The sequence below is a fragment of the Semicossyphus pulcher genome, unplaced genomic scaffold (genome assembly GCF_022749685.1).
Source record: "Semicossyphus pulcher isolate SPU_LCO1_2020_fin unplaced genomic scaffold, fSemPul1.0.p SCAF_18, whole genome shotgun sequence".
In the NCBI taxonomy this organism is placed as follows: domain Eukaryota; kingdom Metazoa; phylum Chordata; class Actinopteri; order Labriformes; family Labridae; genus Semicossyphus; species Semicossyphus pulcher.
This window is the reverse complement of record NW_027211691.1, coordinates 25,413,458-25,432,500: the sequence shown is the minus strand read 5'-3', so window position 1 is coordinate 25,432,500 and position 19,043 is coordinate 25,413,458. Positions and strand designations below refer to the sequence as shown.

Genomic DNA, 19,043 nt, shown 5'->3' with positions numbered 1-19,043 from the left:
ATACGATATGGGAATCTGGGCGCGAACGCTGCTGGGACCCGACTACAACGACGAGACAGAGTACACGCTGACCTACGACGCCCTGCACGTCAGGGAGAACTGTGGAGGAGGAGGAGGAGGAGACAAGGACATGATGAAGAGGTGAGCAGAGCGATGGAGAAGAGGTCTGCATTTTCCTTGAGTTTTGAGTAGGTTTAAAATGGATTCACAGTATGGTAACTTTTTGAAGCACCGATCAAAGGTCATCCACTAAAAGTTCTTGTTGTTTCCACTGACAGGCTCAGATTGTTATTCTAAGTGTGTGACAAGATGAGAGAAAGGATCCCTACAGAGATAGACCTTTTTGTTACAGAGGAAGATGATTGTTTTAACCACACACAGACGTTACATCGCTCTCTGCAGACACACCAGACTCCATTCATAAAAACACTGATTTAAGCTCACAGGACACAGGAGTTGTTGGTCTGATGGTTTGCTTGTTTGTGTTATTGTGTGATACACATATATTCTGTTGGATCTAAACTAACCATTTATAACAGCAAATTAATACCAAATAACCAAGTAAGGCAGCAGGAGACGAGCAACTCCCATGTTTTAAAAAGTAAAATCTCTGTTTTTCTGAATGGAGTCTGGTGTGTGTGCAGAGAGCGATGTAACGTCTGTGTGTGGTTAAAACAATCATCTTCCTCTGTAACAAAAAGGTCTATCTCTGTAGGGATCCTTTCTGTCATGTTGTCACACACTTAGAAGAACAATCTGAGCCTGTCAGTGGAAACAACAAGAACTTTTAGTGGACGACCTTTGACCCATCAAAGATTATGTTGCAGCCATTAGAGCCTGTTTCACTGCTGCAGGATGAACAAATCTACTGGAGACATGTACCTATTTGTCATTTAGACCCTGAAACGTGTACAAACAGGGCGCCGGTTTAAAAATACTGGAATACCCCTTTAAGACTCTAAATACTCGTCTGTGTGTGTTTCAGGTCTCAGTCAGCAGTCGAACCAGGAACTCTCCGACCAACGGACCGAGAGACCAGCACACCACTACTGGCCCTGGACTGAACACACACACACACACACAAATATATAGTGTACCCAAAAACAATTACACACACACAAACACACAATGTAGAGCGGTCACACAAACATGTACAGAGTTACAACACACTTCTTAAAGAACAAGAACACACCACTTCTACACACACACACACACACACACACACACACACACACACACATATATTCTGTCTGTATCAGCTGTGTGTTTAGCTGGTGGATTTAAACTTGTGTCCTGTTGATCTGAACTCTGAACTTCCTGAACAGGACACACACACACACACACACACACACACACACACACACACACACACACACACGCAGTCTGTCCTGTCTCTGAGCCGTCTAATGCCTCCCAGCTGAGCCTCTCTCCCGCCAGCAGCATCTGTCCTGATGTGCGGACGGAAACGACGACGCACTCTGAAGTGTGTGTTTGTGTGACGTCTTCTGCACGACCGTGTGCTTAAAGTATCCGTGAGAAACGAGGAGGAATGTAACACCGTGATCGTATTCAACTGGTCATGCCTCTCTGCTTCTGTGAGCTGAGTCAGAAACATGGAGGATGTGGTGAAACTTTATTTAAACCTCATAGTGAAGACGATGGTAAGACGAAACAAAACACTTAAATATGCGATTATATCCACAGACATTTCGCTCGGTTGCACCAACAAGGATTCAAAGCAAAGCATTATTATACTTTTCATGATGCTTCAATGGATGTCAACAGGAAGTGAGATGTTAGCTGTTTTTTTATAGCATTTTAGCTAACTGGCTCACCATGTAAAGTATGCCGAATTAGCTATTAGCACTTCCTGTTTGCTGTGCACCCATGGATGTATAGGTAACGATCACTTAATTGCTTTGATACTGAAGATAACTTAAAAACATGATTATTTTAAGGCAGGTTCTGCAGTCTTAAGAAGCATCTTTTTACTGTGAATTCTAAACTGATTCTTGGATGTTTATTCGTGATGTACATCAGAGATAATCGTATCCTCGGCAAATGTGAGCCACTTAGAGTCTACACCTACGTGCAGCATATATGTGTGTCAAGATTTACTTGAATCAGTTGTCAGAAAATCAGCTGCGGGCCATTTTTATGATCCTTAATAGTTTAACGTTTTATCCAAGAACAGTAAAAAAAAACAAAAACACACCAGACAAAAACTCGTCGAACTGTCTTGAATGAGATTGAAGTGAGATTTTCCTGCTTTTTGAACAACCTGCGACCTCGTGTGTCATCTGGACCGGCAGATGCGTCTGGTCCCTCTCCAGTTTAGACAGATTTCCTGCTGACCTTGATCAGGTCGGGCCAATCACAACCCTTTATCTCATATGGGGCGTGTTAAAGCGCCTTTGAAGCAATTTGTAAACCAAGATGGCCGCCATTGTGGAACTTTATGAGTGTAGCTGTAGTATTAAACGCACTGGATGGTGGTTACATTGCTTTTTAGTGGATTTAACAACTTTAGATTTTAAAGAGGGCCGGTCTGCTGATTTACAGGTATTTTTTGAAGCAATAGAAGTACGAGGGAACGTGTTTTTTGGCCCAGTAGTTACTTGTTATTACATATTTTAGTCACTACGTCTAATTTGATCAAGTACCAATCGCAATCCCTTGGTGCTTGGTCCAGTATAATTTTGGGTACACCTGTTGATACGACCGTTAAGAATCATGACCTGAGAGGTTCTACACCAATCACCAATGTTTGACATCATTTACGACTGAATGTCTTTGGGGTGTGGAATCATTGCTGACATTTGAGGATGTCAGCTTAGACTTTTATAGCCGTTGAATGTCTTCTTTCCATCTTTTTTTAAAGATTAATTTAACTAAAATAAACGTGACAGCCCTTAAAAAAGCAGCGAGAGTAGAAAAAGGAAATTAAAACAGGCGGAAACTGGACAAATTAAACTGTTAGCTGGCATGTTTAAGGCCATAATTCATGTTAATTGTGTTTTTAGCTCGTTTCTGCTGCCCCCAAGTGGCCAAAAAATTATTAATGCAGCTTTAAAGTTTAACTTTTATGTTGTTTGATTTCGGTTTAAATCTGTGGTGCAACAGGATGATTTAAAATGTAATTCATACTTACAGATAATCCTTGTTGGTGAAACCAGCCTTTAATGTTTGATGAGACGTTTTTCTTCTGACGGTGAATCTTAAATCTAAGTCTAAAGTTAGTTTCAGGTAACTGTGCAGTTCTGACATGGTGTCTCCATCACTACTCTAAAGTCTTTATCTACCTGCTGGAGTATTTCCCACCTTATTTATGAAACATTATTCAAAATCAGACAAAACTTTAATGTGCAGTAATCTGAAAGAGAGAAACTCAAAGGAGTTATCAGTTATTAAAGGATGCACGAAGGAAACCTCACTTTGGTAGAATAATTTCACCTCTTTTCTTTCATGTAAAACAACAAAATCATGTCAAGTTACAACAGCTCTCCACTGGCATTTCAAAATAAAAGCACTGCACAAATCCCCGGATACTGTAACAGGATCACATGCATGAAAATGTTCGAACTGTTCTACCAGAGTGAATTATTCCTTTCTGTTACAAAGTATTGAGCTGTGAAGAAACCACAGGATGCCAAATTATCACCTTTAACTTTGATTGTGAAGGAAAGATTGTTTTTATTGAATCTAACTTATTTGAAGATTGTATATTATTGTTACAAGTATTATCACACTGCAAAAAAAGTGTCACACTTGGCCGTTTCTTATCCTGAGATATTTAAAGTCAAATTATCTTCAACTTCTGCAAAAAAATATTTTAAGTTGTCTTTTATTAGGAGCAAAATCGACAAACTAAACGTAAGATTTGTGAGCAAAGTTCGAACATTTGCAGGTCGATGATTTCACTTAAAAATATCTCAAATAATGTGAATTATCTGTAAAATATTAAGGCCACCTTTGCCATCATTTTTTACAGTGTGTTCGACTCATCATCAGGGCTACACTGAGCAGTGATCTGATCTCCACTCGACTGTAATGTAATGTATTTCCTTTCAATGAATGTATAGAAGTAAACATTTACACCAACGTGATGGTGCTGTGCTTCATTTGACACTGGGGGTTTTATTTTGAAAGGGAACTTTAAAGGAACAGTACACAAAAAAACACAATAAACCTGTTAATGTCTATTTGTTATTATTCTGGTTTGATTAACTGAAGTTTGGAGATGTTAATGTCACCACAGCAGCCGATGTTTAATGTGTGTTCAATATAACGTTATAAAGCAAACACGTTTTTTAACTATGATTTAAATAGACTTAACACTTAAAAATTGTGTAATATTATTCTGTAGGTTGGGAAGAAAAAAGTTATCAAAAGTTAAATCTTCCAATAAATACGTGCAAATATTTTAAAAGCTTTGTGGTGGTTTAGGGCATAAAACAAGAGCTCATAATCACAACATTAAATACATTTGGGTGTATAAGTGTTCTTAAAAATGTATTTATTGTGGTTTTGATGCACTTTAAAAGAACCCAAAAACAATAGCAGCTACAAACAGTGATGACAGAATTCATTTGTCTGTACGTCTTTTTTTTTTAAATGAAATCTGTGTAGTGCAACTGAAAAAAACATCAACAACAAATTCAGAGACAGAGAGCGGGAACTTTTCCAGACATCTGAAATTTAAGACACATTAAATCGCAAATAAAGGAGGAGGCAACAGAACCGACATGTAGCTTCTGATTTCTCCTCTCGTACCTCACTTAGAACATAAAGTAAAGGATGACAGACTTTGTTGCACTTTTTTTTTAAGTGCACCAGACTCCATTGAAAAAAGCAGTAATTTTACCCTGCAGAACACAGGAGTTGCTGATCTACTGTTGCCTCCATTAGTTAGCTTGTTTGTGTTGTTGTGTGACTTTGTTGTTTTGAATGGTTAGTCTGGATTCAGTGAAGACACAAAAACACAAATAAACTAACTGATCAGAGCAGTTAGTAGACCAGCATCGCCTGTGTTCTGTGAGGTAAAGTTACTGTTTTTGTCAATGGAGTCTGGTGGCTTTGAAGAGAACAATTTAGCTGCTGTTTCTTGTAAAAAAAGATCTTACTCTGTAACAAAAAGGTCTTTCTCTGTAGGGATCATTTCTGTAATTTTATCAGAGGTTTAAAAAAACTGGGATTAACATTTAAGTTTGTGATTAAAGTCATTCATATTGACGCGCCTCCAAACGTCCGGCTCAGTCACATTTAATCAGATGACACCATTTAAACACCAAAAAGTGAGATAGGACCAGTTAAACAAAAACAAGCACACACTTTTGTCCTCTTACTGCATTTTTTCTGTATTTTTTATTTTTAATATAAATATAAATCATCTTTTATAACATCTGGTGTTTCTTTGTTTCTGTGCAAAAGTGATGAAAAAGTGAAAGTAAAAACCCGGCTGGATAAACGGAACAAATGCAAAGTGGTGGAGCTGAAATTAAGGCTTCTTTTCTTATTTCATAAACAGTTTCTGCAACATTATTAAAACGTTTCAAAGAGTAATGAAGGAGTTGTAGTGTTGTTACAATCACAATTTATCTCCAAACATTGAGAAAACGTGCCAAGTTTTGGTTCTAGTTTGAGTCTCAGTAACAAGCTCAGAAGGTTTTATAGGTCGTACAATTTTCAAAACATATCAAGCTCTAGAAAGTAAAGTTTTCCACGTGTTTGTGAACCCTGAACCTGGTCCAAGCTGGGTGAACCCGGGTGAATCTGGGCTAAAACAAGTACCGTGTTTGTGTTTTCTGTGTGATAAAGTCAGTAGTAAAATCCTCACTGATGTTTGATCCTTCGAAGGTCAGTTTTAGTAGTTTATCCACAAAAAGCAACAAAAAAAGATTCTTCTTCTTAGAGAGTTTTTATCCGCAGAAGAAGAATCCGCGGGTCCGATTAGTCCTTCAAACGGTTCTTACCGGGTCTGCAGTCCGGGCTCGTCCTCCGCGTCTTCAGGAGGATCTAAATGGGGCTCAGAGTCTGACGCTGGTACGCCGTTAGCTCCGGGTGCCAAACGTCCACGATGAAGATGAGCCGGTAACTGTCGGCGTCCTGCCACACCTCGTGCTCGAAGGAGTCGTCAAAGATGAGGACTTTTCCCTCCTCCCACTCCCTGAGACACAGGAAGTGATGAAGATGAGAGGTTAGCAGAGAGGAAGGGAAACACTTCAGGGTGTCGTGACGGACGCACACTGAATCAAACAATTCACAACTGTTGATTTGTTTTCAAAAAGATCAGTGATACATGATACAGGTTACCTGAGAGAGGAAAGGAGATGAGGAGAGGAAACATACAGAGGAGAAGAGGAAAAGAGAGGAGAGGAGAAAACAGGAAAGGACGGGAAGAGAAGGTGAGGGGAGGAAACAACAAGAGGAGCGAAGGAAAGGAGACAAGGATAGTCGAGGAGAGGAAACAAAGGGAGGGAACAAGGAGGCAACAAAAGGAGAGAGTAGGACACAACAAGAAGAGCCCAGGTAAGGGGGGTGAGGTGAGAAGAGGAGAGAGGAGGAGAGGACACAAAAAGAGAGAAGATCAGGAATGGAGGGGAAAAAAGGAGAGGAGATGAGGAGACGGGAAAAGGAGGGGAAAGGAAACAAGGAGGGAAATGAGGGAGAGGAGTGAAAGCAGGGAAGAGAAGGACGATAAAAAGTAGTGGAGGGGAAACAAAAACGAGAAAGACAAGCAGTGTAAAAAAAGGAAGGGAGAGGAGACAAGGAGAGGTGAGGAGAGGAAACAAAGGGAGGGAACAAGGAGGGAACAAAAAGAGAGGGTTGGACACAAGGAGAGGAGAAGAGGAGAGGGGAAAAGGAGGGGAAAGGAGACAAGAAAGGGGATGAGGGAGAGGAGTGAAAACAGGGAAAGGAGAGGAGATAAAAAGAAGTGGAGAGGAAACAAGGAGATGAGAGAAAAAGACGAGACAAGGAGAGGCGATGAGGATAAGAAAACAGAGAGAAGAGGAAACAAGAAGAAGAAACAGGGATGGGAGGAAAGGAGAGGAGAAAAATTAGGGAAGAGGGAACAATAAGGGGAGTAAAGAAGAGAAGACAGCGAGAAGAGAGTAGAAAACAGGAAAAGGAAAGGAAAGAAGGAGGGGAAAAAAGAAAGAGAGGAGACAAGGAGAGGAGGAAACTACAAGAGGAGAGGAAGCAAAGAGAGGAGTAAAGGAGAGAAAACAATGAAAAGGGGGGGAGAAAACAGGAAAAGGAAAGGAGAGAAGGAAGGACAAGAAGGACAGGAAACAAAAAGAGGGGTAAAAGAGAGGAGGAAACTACAAGAGTAGAGGAAACAAAGAGGAAACAAGAAAAGGGAAAAGGAGAGGAGAAAAAGAGAAAGGAGGAAATGAAAAGAGGAAACAAGGAGAGGTGAAAGAGAGGAGAAAAGGGAGTGAACAAGAGGAGACAGAGAAAGCGGAGAGGTGAAGAGGAGGAGAAATGAGATGACGATGATGAGAAAAGGAGAGGAAGAGGAGGAGTACCGCGTCTGGTCGGTGCAGCGGATCCTGCAGCCGTGTTTGGGGATGACAAGGCCGAGGTGCATCCTCAGTCTGCAGTTAGTGGGACCAGTGTGAGGCCACACATGAGTGCCTGGCTGCATCACTGAGAACTTTATCTGCACACACAAACACACACACACGCACACGCACACGCACACGCATACACACCCACACACGCACACACGCACACACACACACACACATAAATAAATAAATATATTCATGTATTAAGAGAGGATTGAAACCACCCGACACCATCAGATTATGATTTTAAGACCTCCTGGTTCAGAGGTTAAAACACAGACGAGTTTTGTGATATTTTTAGAGATTTAATCGTTAAACACCAAATATGGCAAAACAGGAACGGCCCCTGATTATAAGAAACGTCTCTTTGTGAAGATACGAACACTTCAGACAGGATCTGATTTTGTTTAATGTGCAGCTTGGCTAAATGGTCTCCCTCTCGCTCATATTCTGTTCATATATATATATATATATATATTTATAGAGGAGCTGTTTTTCATCTATTGTTTGAAGTATTTTTCACAGAGTTTAGAGTGTTTTGTTTTTATCGTTGTTGTATTTTGATATTTTTGCTTTCTTTTAAACCACCTGTGGTCTGAATTTTGTTCCCTTTCATGAACGACCAGGTTCTGCAAAGACAGTAAAAGTGCTGGAATCCTCTTTCTGTTTCTCTGCAGAACATGTGACCCACGCAGGGGCAGAGAGCGCGGGGCGTCGCTCTCTTGGACGGATACAAAAATAAAAATGTAAAATGCAAATAAAGTCATGCAGACGTTATTACACCTGGGGGGGCTGCAAGTGTAAATTCTTTGTGCAGGAAAAACTGATATTGTCTCACATTTCGACTAGTATGTGTGTGTGTGTGTGTGCGTGTGTGTGTACCTGTCCTCTCTTGCAGCCTGTAGCTTCTGAGTATCTCTCCAGCAGAGCGCACGTCTTCGGGACACCCTGACAGGAAGTTCCAGCTTTTTTACCTAGAAGCACATTAAACCAAACAAAAACAGTTAAACCTCATCAAACCTGCAATCAACAGATTATTTTCACTGATTATTATTATTTTGTTGGCATGTTTTTATTATAACATATTCTGTTAAATGTCATTAAAGAGTGAAACTGCTCCAGGAGGGCACAGTGACGTCTAAAACCTGTAATCTCTCACATTAGAGGAACAACATGATTGATACATGCCTCTGTGTGTGTGTGCACATGTGTATATATGTTTATATGTGTGTTTATAGTGTATTGGAGTGTGCACCTTGTTGCCACAGAGTGTACTGTCCCCACTCCCCCTTCTCTCTCAGGTTCTCCTCCTCAGGTATGAACAGTCCCGTGTTCTGGTCCATCACAGCCAGAGCCTCGTCCCTGATCGTCTTCCAGTTCCTCTCCAGCGTCTGAAAACATCCACACAGCTCCAGTGTTTAAAAACCATCACTGAATGTAAACACACACCCTCTCCATCACACGTTACCTTGACCAGATCGGTGTAACCGGTCTCTTTCGGCGTCCACCACGGCTGAGCCTTCAGTCCGTCCACGTTGTACAGAGACCTCTGCCACACCGAGGCAAAGTGGCCGCGTTTGTGGCCCAACTCGTACCAGTGGTACGCCTGCAGAGAGACAGGAAGAGAGACAGGTAAACAGGTGGTCATAAAGCAGGACTAACTTTCATGTGGGGCTTTAAAGAGAAAGAAGTTAAACATCCTGAAACGTACAAAACGTACAGCCAAGCGATGGAACCAGAGACAGTTTGACATTTGACTTGTTTTAATTGTCTTTGATTGTTTTCTTATAATACAAAAGAAAAGGTCACATGAGGTCACGCTGTAAGGTCTCGATGGTTACAGTTTGGCGCCACCTTGTGGACGGCAGACATTATTGCAGGGAGAATGTTTCTGTACCAAGATATTGATTCTGATACCTGGACTTGATTAATGGCCGAGTTTACCTGTAAACTAAGACACTGATTTTTAACATGAAGCTGCTTTGTTTAAAAGGTGTTTAAAATCTTAACACGTGTAAAATGTGAGAGAGCCCACAGAGGTAATGAGCAACGATATGACCCACACACCCACACATTCATTCAGCAACAACCAGAGTCCGACTCTCACAGCTGCAAATCTCACAGAATCTCTCGCGAGACTTTAGAGTAAACAAACATGGCGGACGATGGGCAGGAAGAATTGGTGATGATAGTTTTTGGACTTTGGATGGTTTTGTCGCCATGGCTGCGGTTGTTGCGCTTCCTGCTTCAGTCAGCTTGCTTCCTGATTGGCTATCGTTTGGTTCCACGTGACCCCCACACAACAGGATATCAGATCGTAAATATTCAACATGTTTAATATTTATAATCGGTGCGGCCAAGACGTTCTTCCGAGCAGATCGGGGGAACAATCACTCCTAACATCCCTCACAGCACAGGAACATGCAGAGAGATCATCTTTAGAACCATCAGAACATCAGGACTTTGCTTCCGATTGTCGGAAGGGGGGAATCGCCCCCAAAGTTGGCCCGATTATCTTGTAGTGTGAACCCCGCTTTATACTCACACTGTTGTCTCCGACTCTCTGCAGAGCGTCGCCCAGGTGGAAATAAAAACGCCCGTCATCCGTTCCCGGTTCACCGGACTCCAAACCCTCCTGTAGAGATAGAGGGAGAGAGGGTTGATGTGGTTAAAGCTTAGTTTAGTTTTCTTTACAGACAACATCGCACGAGCCCGTTTGCAGCCTCAGATCCTCAGAACCAATCCGTGGTTGTTTGAAAGTGGAGGCTTAAATCTGAAGTGTTTTTCCATCACAGCTCTTGACTTTGGAACGACCTGTCAGAGAGGATGAGGACTCACAGAGCAGCGACTTCCTCTCAGTCCCTCCCTTACAGCTGTTTTTAAACACTTGCTTTCATGTGATGTCATCGTTTTTATTCTCTCGACAGTGTTTTTGCATCTTTTGTCCTTTTGCTTTAACTTTAAACTGACTGTACGTCGACAACGTCCCGCTTTATTTGGCCCTACTGTTTATGTTTCTGATCCGATATTAGTTTTCTGAGTGTCACACTTTTGCCTTGTTGGTCAAAGACTATTTATAAACTATGTATTTATAAAGCACTTCTGAGAAAGGAGGTATGAACATGATGCTATGACTGTTGCAGGCGTGGAGGTAAAATAAAAAGGCAGGAAGCAGCAATGTTTTCTCTCAGGTCGAGGTCTCTGATTAAAGAGGCTGCAGAATACACAGATTCCCTGTTAGCAGGTTACCACAGAGAATATAAAGACTTTCTACTTCTTCTTCTTTCTTGTTTGCATCTAAATGTGCTGAAGTCCCCACAAGCACAGATACTAACGTTTGTGTGTTTACCTTCAGGAACGGTATACTCTCTGCTATCTTGTTCTCTGACTTCAGGATGAAGCCGTAGTGAACTTTGGCGAAGCCGTCATTCGGGGCAACCGCCAGAACCTGTGAGCGAAGCGAAACCAGTCAGAGACAAAGAGGAAGACAGAGAACTCCAATAAAACATGAAAACACCTGCACACACACCTCCTCATACACCTTCTTGGCCCCCTTGTTGTCTCCCAGTAAAAGGTGAGCAACGCCAAGGTCGTTCTTCAGACCGATGTCTTCTGGAAAGATCTGAGACAACCTCTCCAGAGTCGCCAGAGAGCCGCGCATCCGACCTGAGAGGAAATAAGGATTCAGTACGTCCAGCTTTTCCTGTTTCAAATGTCTGAACCTCATCAGAAATCACACCTACGCTCCCCCTGGAAGTATTAGAATTAAGACTGTTTTATATTAGAAACTGTAAGGCTGTTGTCCCGAAGCTTTCACACACACCTCCTCCCTGTGCGCTACAGAATCTTGACCTTAATGTCTTTTTTTCAGCTTTATCATATGTGTGGAAGGGGCTGAACTCTTCCCCGTAGAGTGAAGTTTGGAGTTTAAACAGAAGTTTTTTTAGCAGTAGAAGTTTTAGCTGTAGCATCAGTGTTTGAGTTACCCAGGAACTGCTGCCTCTCTGCTCGTCTCTTCAGCGCGGCTCTCAGGAGGTCAGAGGTCACGTCAGGGAGCTCAGCAGCTTCTCTGTAGGTGTTGATGGCTCTCTGCAGCATGTCGTTGCTCCGCAGCTTCTCAGCCAGATCATCCTCCGCCTGTCCACATTTTATTGTTACCACTTTAAGGCACAGTAGCGGTTCAATGTGCTGCAGTATTGTGCAGTAATATCATGACATCCATCGCTTTTATCTTTATTTGGTTTTGACGTATTTACTTTGTCTGCTAAATCCACATGTGAAACACCTGCACCTGCAAAAGCACTTTGTAACTTTGTTTTTTAGAAGCTATGTAAAGAAAGTTTCAATAAGTAAAAAAGATCATTGTTGTGCAGTACCTGAGCTTTTCCGTAGAGAGCGCGGGGGCTCTGAGGATGCTGCTGCACCAACGTCTCAAACGCTCTCAACGCCTCCTCCAGCTTTCCCTGACGGAAGGAATCAAAGGAAAGTTCATGAATTATTAACTTCCCTTATTAGCAATGACAGCTAGTGCAGTGAGTGTTCGAGTCGCTGCAGCGACATGTTTGTACCTTCTTCCGAAGTTTCTCTGCAGCATCGATTTCTGCTTTAATGGTTTTATCAAACTTATTCAACAATTTTGGTTTCTTCTTCTTTGCTGCAGGGCAGAGGAAAGGGATGAAGAACGACGAGAGAAATAAAAAGCAAGAAGTGGAAAATACAGCAGCTTTTTATTGTTTGGATGTTTTTTACCTTTTTCTTTGAGCTTCTCCTCAGACGGTTTCTCCGTCGTTCCTGTGACACAGCAGAGGAAACAGACTTTAACCTCATTTTAACATACTTTGGTCTAAAACACTCACAGGTACATAAAGTGTGAGTGTCTCCAGTAGATGTGTTCATCCTGCAGCAGTGAAACAGGCTGTAATGGCTGCATCATAATCCATGATGGGTCAAAGGTCGTCCGCACAGTTTCCACTGACTCAGATTGTTATTCTATCGTATCGTAAGCGAGGAAAAAGCTGTTCAAGTATGTTATTGGTTTTGTGCTCAATAAATCATTTTAAATTACACAAAGAAAAACAGGTTTAAGATTATAAACATTTATTTCTCATTACAAAACATCTCTACTGAAATATGTTAAGTGTGTGTGTGTGTGTGTGTGCGCGCTCACCCTCAGCCTCTGGACTGCTTCCCGTCACTTTGGGTGTTTCACTCTGTGGTTGTGGTTCTGCTGGAGGCTCTGACTGGCTCTCCGTCTCTACGATGGGCTCTGACATGAGATAAACAGAACCTTAGTGTTCATGAGGTTCCAGAACAAAAAGTCAAAGCACTTCCAGAACAGGTTTTTTCCTCTGTGTTGAATAATGTGGATTCCTGTTTATTATCCAGGGAACCAATTTATATTCTCTGATGGCTCCTTTCCAAAAGAATTCATCATCTTCTCCTGTTTAGTCTGTGTAGAATAAACTCCTGAGGAAATCCTCAGGAAATTACTTCAATGTAAATACTTAGGAAGAGCTGGAGGGACGCTAGAGTCAATGTCAACCAAACAAGACCTGAAGAAAAGGAGTACTGTGTCCATTTTCTAGACTTTTCTATATTTAAATGTACACATTCACACTGTACCTGCTTCCTGTGTGAATTTGGAGCTGGTCAAGTGTTGTGTGGACTCCACTGCAATAAAACAAGAGAAAGAAACTACAGCAAGGCTTCTTGTTTTGAATGTAATTACATATTATCAGAGCAAATCGAGCGATCAAGTGTTGATATCAGTGACAATGATGGCTGTAAAACCAGGTTCCTCTATCTTCCTCCATCTTGTCACACCTTTATGTTGCTTCCTGTGAGATAAAACTACCACACACATGTATTTAAGTTTTGTCTTCTCTTGACTTTCATTCAGGCTGACAAGGCTGAACAAAATGCTACATTTTGGGATAATGCACACTGTTGCTTTCTTTTCAGGAGTCAAATTAAAAGATTGATACCACTTTCATGTATGTAGCATCATTTTGAAGTTCAAGCAAGCAGCCAGTTAGCTTAGCTTAGCATAAAGCCTGGAAACACGGGAAAAGAGTGAGCTCTGATTAAAGGACACATGATCCCTCTAAAGGATCTAAAGCTCACTGATTATGTCACGCTGCACACTGCGACGTTCTTGGTCACTGAGGCAGCAACACTCAAGAATTAGAAAAAGTCCACCAAATAAATCTCATAAAAACTGCAAATTACAAGAAAAGAAACACCAGTAAACACATTCTGTTCCTTTAACACGCTAACGACAACAAACCAAACTAAAAACAATTCAGCAGAGATACAAAGTGAACTAAAATACAGGAAACTGAACCAAAATCAGAGTTTATTTCATTTCTCTTGGACTCACCTACGGTCTCCTCCGGCGGACGCTCCTCTACAAGAACTGTGACAGGAAGCACAGAAAACATCATCATCAGCTCCATGTTCATCTACATATTGACTGCCTCTATTTGTACCAAAGAAACCAACACAAGACAGAATAAAACAAACGTCCCACCTCCAGTTGTGTCTATGGTTTCAGCTTTATCCTCTGAAATAAGGACAAAAAAATGTCAACACTGCTGGACTGAAACATCATAATCCTCGAAACATTAACTCAATCAATAAACCTTTATCTGTACTCGAAAGATCATTGAGGAGCAACACTTATCTACATTTATATCAAGTCAGTTACTAAAGCAATTACAAGACAACAAAGCATTATAAAACAAGAAGAGAGCGAGCGATAAATCAGCACACCGGGGAGATATCTGAACACAAAGTTAAGACGATTAAAAGGTCAAATAAAACAGGTGTGTAAGACAAAGCCATCAAGATGGACTCAAATTAATTATTCAATTCAATAATAAAAATAAAAAGAATAAAATACACTTCAAATCTTATTTTTAAAATGTGATTAAAAAATGATATTTTCCAACAAGAGCTTTAAAAAGAGAAAGATCACGTCGGGTCACGTCTCTCCTGGAAATACGACAACAAACCTTTTTATAAGACACAGTGATGTGATTCACGGGCATCCCCGGTTATAAACCTCAGCACAGAGTGACGGACAGAGTCGATACGTTTAAGGGTTGAGAAGTAAAGTGAGACTTTTCTCACCATGAGGATGTGCGCTGTCTCTGGGATCATCTGTAACACAGAACATGAAGACGAGTCAGTCATGGTTCCTCAGACTCTCATAACACTGTAAAGAACAAACTGCTGAGTCGTTCTTCCAGCAGCTGGTGCTTTAGCTCCCCGCTTCTTCCTTGGTCACAGATACGCGCTCTAGCTATATGAGTCAGTATGTGACTGATACCTGAAGACCTAAGGATGCACGCCATTGGATTTTTTGCCGATACCAAATATGCCAATATTTTGCAACCCTTTTTGCAGATTGCTGATTTCCATACCGATATATTAGGCTCATGTTTTTCTCCACCTAACTGCACAGAACATCAAGTCTCCCCTGTAGTGGAGTTGATATCATGCCTACTCTTAGACATCTTGCACCCTTCTTCACGCCTAACAGAAGAGGCGTTGTACAAAAGGTCACGTGTCTGATCGCTCACGTTTCTGAGCGCACCTGAATGCAGCATCCCCCCGAAACACGGCAGTGAGGGAGACATGCCCGAACTTGTTTACTGCTCCTACTACAGAGACATCAGTGATCGCAGACGGACTCTTTTTATCGTGTGTGCGTCCATGAATATGTGAGTTAGTTTAGCACTGATGTTTATGTTACTCTCTGTTAGCGTCGGCTTTGGCTGTGAGTTTATTTTGCAGCATGTTTGATGTTAAGTCGGTAAAATGACGAGAATGTGAGCTAACTGTTAGCTAGTTAAAAGTTAAAAAATACCAAACTCAAGTCTTTAAAACTGCGGCCCACAAACCAGCAGTGACATCAAGGTGGCTACGTCTACTTCCTATATACAGTCTATGGGATTATTCCACTAACTAAGGTTTAACTGACCTGGAACAAAGTCTTCTTCCACCAGCGGAGGCAGAGGAACAGCAGCTGAAGACACCAAACAAACAGGTCAAGAGAGATATGCAAACATTGAGGGAGCGTGACACTGATAATTAGTCCTGAAGGAGATGAACAGGATGTACGAGAGCTGACTTTTACTGTTCCTTTATCAGGTAATGTTTTCGTATGATCAGGAAACAACATGAAAGAGATGTGAAGCATTCAACATGCAGCAAACACACACATCCAGACATACGGTGCAGCAGCCGCTAAGCCGGAGTGAGTGCAGGACCAACCTTGGATTTCAGACTCCACATCGTGAGATCTAGAGCCTGGATCAGACACAGACAGGAGCCAGAGTGTTACCGTCATGACATCATCATGTCAGCTGATTACAGCGAGGCAGGACAGCAGCTAACAGGAGCATTCACACATCACAGGCTAATTATTGAGCACTGATAAAGACTCGTCAACATCTCATCTGGTTTCAGTCTTTCCAACAGATGTTGAACCTGCTGCAGGGATATTTTCTCCAATTCAGCCACCGGATTAAAAGTGAGGTCAAACAGTGATATCTGGTTATAATGCATTGCATGGCATGTGCAGGAATACAGACGTTTTTGAACTGTTTACAAAAAATAGAGCAAAGTAAAGGGCTTTGTGACAGCAAGGTGAAGCGGTGAACACAGTCTCAGAAAGTGCGCCTGATCAAAGGTCGTCCACTAAAAGTTCTTGTTGTTTCCACTGACAGGCTCAGATTGTTCTTCTAAGTGTGTGACAACATGACAGAAAGGATCCCTACAGAGATAGACCTTTTTGTTACAGAGGAAGATGATTGTTTTAACCACAAACAGACGTTACATCGCTCTCTGCACACACACCAGACTCCATTCAGAAAAACAGTCATTTTACCTCAAAGAACACAGGAGCTGCTGGTCTACCGCTGCCTCGACTGGTTGGTTTGTTTGTGTTATTGTGTGACTTTGGTGTTTTAAATAGTGAGTTTGGCTCCAACAGAATATTGTTGTTATACATTATAACACAAAAAAAACCTTATCGATCAAGGCAGTGATTGACTAGCAACTCCTGTGTTCTGTAAGGTAAAATTAGTGTTTTTGTCAAAGGAGTCTGGTGTGTTTGTACGTCTGTTTATGGTTAAAAAAGTCGATACATAAGAAGCAAAAAGCATTGAAGAAAAAGTAACACTGAAACAGCACAGCAGCAATCCACACTAATGTATTTCTTAACCTCTTATTGCTCACAATCATGTTACAAACTACTTACCTTCATCATCGAGGACAGGTGAGTGGCTGACCTCTAAAACAGAATAATAAAACTGACAGTTAACTGCATGTTTGTGATGTTTGATTTTTAAATCAAACAGGAATTGGATAAAACTTCATAAATGCTAACAGCAAAAGAAAAGTCAGAGCAGGAGAGATCATTCTGAGCTAAATGTCTGCTTTGAATACAGTTCATTATTTTTAAAGTCTAAATATTATTGTAACATCAACTAGTCTGTCAGACAAGGTGGCTGACATTAAAAGGTTAACATCTCACACACCTGGCGCAGTCTCCTCAGCTGGTGTTTCTGTTGATGTAGCCTCTGCTGACTCCGCCCCCTGTGGCTCTGCCGCTTGCTGATTGGTTGCTTCAGCCACATGCTCGCTGGTTTCTTTGGAGTTTTGGAATATGGGAGGCGCCATGCAGACAAGATAAAAGTAGGACGTATTTAATCTTAAAGTGTGTCTTAAAGCACTGTTTATATCATGTAATAGTTTTTAAGAGGAGGTATTCTGCTGTTTCACATCTTAACACATTTATATATACTGTTACAATGTTGATGTTCAGACTAAACGTGGCTGAAGTTTCAAATCTGCAGGTGAAAGTATGTTGGAGTAATCCCCAGGCTGCTCAGCTCAGTCTGCAGGCTGCTGAGAACGCCAGGTTCCACACTCATTGTTCTACACGCTGCACTTTGTGACGTCACAGAGTGCAGCCTCAGCAGGCTTCAGAGAGCTGGCCAATCAGAAGAAGGTGGGCTTGTTGGGGCGGGAAAGAGCTGACTGAGTCGTTTGGGGCAGAGGCTGTATGAGGGCCTGCACAGAGCTCCAGTGTGAGAAAAGGTTTTTTAATTGTAAATTATGCTAAGCTACTCCACAGGTATCACAGAGTGAAATATGAAGCTAGAAATTAGCGTAATACTTCAAAGCTTGAAAGAGTTTTCATAAGGCAGCTTGTGACCTGGCTGCAACTTACAACCTTTTTAATTATTTCACTTAATGTCTACACTGTTTTGTGTTCTTAAATTAACTTTATGTCTCGAAATGAATGAATGATATCTCATCATTGCCCAGAGCCTGAGGAAACAATGACCTTTAGACAAGTTATGTAACATTTATAGAATATCTGAACAACGAACTCTGTGCCTAAATGCTAGAAAGCTCTCACAGCAGACAAAGAAACTCTTCAAATAAATGTTGTTGACATGCAATGTTTACGATTATAATGAATGAATATTGCACTCTGCAGGTTTACATATACTTTGTTTGTGTCATTAACATTAATCGTTGATTTTACATTGAAATATGGAACAAGCTTCAGTCTTGAGGTTGAAAAGGTGAATCATTTAGATAATAGTTCTGATGGTGACGATTTAAGCATCTCCTTGGCAGCTGTTACAGGTTCAAACCAGACTGAGAAGAACAGTAAAATATAGAAATGTAAAATATATTCTGCAAGACACGCTCGCCCTGCACATACGAGAGCACGGCTGTGTGAAGGTGTGAACGTGAACCAGGGTGGAGCCCATATAAATCCTCAGTGTGTCCGTGTGAAGCTGCCGCTCTTTGTCTGGTTTTTATCCCCGTCTGACGCAGATCTGGGATCAGAGTTACGCTCAGCGGAGGTCAGGTGAGGATGACACGCCCGCAGGTGGGAACTCACAGGTGGGAACGAGGTGAAACTACTACAGAGTGGCTTTCTCAGGTGTCAGGCCAGTGTCGGCTCGTTTGTCTGGGAGACAACAGACAGCACACCCAGAGGACTCACTGTCACTGTGTGTGTGTGTGTGTGTGTGTGTGTGTGTGTCCGTACCTGTCTTCTCCTCAGGTGAATCTTCCACAGGTAATCTCTCAGCTTCTTTCAGTCCTGTTCAGTGGTTCAAGAGTATAAATCAGACACAACAGCATGGTCAAATACCTCTGTATCAATGGTTTGACAGGTCACCCCCCCTTCCATGGAGGAGGCGGGCTTTATGACCTATACTGCAGCCAGTCAGCAGGGGGCGATGGTTTTTTTCAGTTTTCAGGAGCCTATAATAACTAGCCTATGCCAACCCCTTACTGGTCTTAAGCTCCACTCTTTCGTCCAGATATGGTCACTTCTGGCTGAGCACAAAGATGGTGAGCAGAGCCATGCTAATCTCAAGGCTTAAAAGTTCGTCCCACAACCAGCCAAGAAAACAGTTTCAGAAGGAAAATGAGAAAGAT

General features: G+C 41.7%; 2 protein-coding genes across 4 annotated transcripts in view; one reads left to right on the top strand and one right to left on the bottom strand.

The window, feature by feature from the left end:
- LOC138595721 (clavesin-1-like) overlaps positions 1 to 4,102 on the top strand; it is a 9,588-nt gene extending 5,486 nt beyond the window's left edge. The window contains exons 7-8 of the mRNA XM_069667096.1: positions 1 to 141; positions 986 to 4,102. The exon at positions 1 to 141 is cut by the window's left edge and continues 89 nt beyond it. Coding sequence (XP_069523197.1) covers positions 1 to 141; positions 986 to 1,064 — 220 coding nt within the window. The 3' untranslated portion in view covers positions 1,065 to 4,102. The remainder of the gene's footprint in view (positions 142 to 985) is intronic.
- A 153-nt stretch (positions 4,103 to 4,255) lies between these two features.
- The window catches only part of unm_hu7910 (un-named hu7910), a 34,600-nt gene continuing 19,812 nt past the window's right edge, over positions 4,256 to 19,043 (bottom strand). For 2 of the 3 annotated variants that reach the window (XM_069667092.1, XM_069667094.1), the window contains 22 exons: positions 18,649 to 18,702; positions 17,117 to 17,227; positions 16,837 to 16,869; positions 15,849 to 15,884; positions 15,556 to 15,600; positions 14,703 to 14,732; positions 14,101 to 14,133; positions 13,951 to 13,986; positions 13,194 to 13,241; positions 12,739 to 12,837; positions 12,321 to 12,362; positions 12,140 to 12,225; positions 11,948 to 12,034; positions 11,558 to 11,708; positions 11,101 to 11,237; positions 10,921 to 11,019; positions 10,117 to 10,206; positions 9,040 to 9,177; positions 8,827 to 8,962; positions 8,454 to 8,545; positions 7,530 to 7,663; positions 4,256 to 6,166 (listed from right to left, as the gene is read on the bottom strand). In XM_069667092.1, the coding sequence (XP_069523193.1) occupies positions 6,016 to 6,166; positions 7,530 to 7,663; positions 8,454 to 8,545; positions 8,827 to 8,962; positions 9,040 to 9,177; positions 10,117 to 10,206; positions 10,921 to 11,019; positions 11,101 to 11,237; positions 11,558 to 11,708; positions 11,948 to 12,034; positions 12,140 to 12,225; positions 12,321 to 12,362; positions 12,739 to 12,837; positions 13,194 to 13,241; positions 13,951 to 13,986; positions 14,101 to 14,133; positions 14,703 to 14,732; positions 15,556 to 15,600; positions 15,849 to 15,884; positions 16,837 to 16,869; positions 17,117 to 17,227; positions 18,649 to 18,702 (1,868 nt within the window). In that variant the 3' untranslated portion in view covers positions 4,256 to 6,015. The remainder of the gene's footprint in view (positions 6,167 to 7,529; positions 7,664 to 8,453; positions 8,546 to 8,826; positions 8,963 to 9,039; positions 9,178 to 10,116; positions 10,207 to 10,920; positions 11,020 to 11,100; positions 11,238 to 11,557; positions 11,709 to 11,947; positions 12,035 to 12,139; positions 12,226 to 12,320; positions 12,363 to 12,738; positions 12,838 to 13,193; positions 13,242 to 13,950; positions 13,987 to 14,100; positions 14,134 to 14,702; positions 14,733 to 15,555; positions 15,601 to 15,848; positions 15,885 to 16,836; positions 16,870 to 17,116; positions 17,228 to 18,648; positions 18,703 to 19,043) is intronic. The other variant, XM_069667093.1, reaches the window with a different exon arrangement.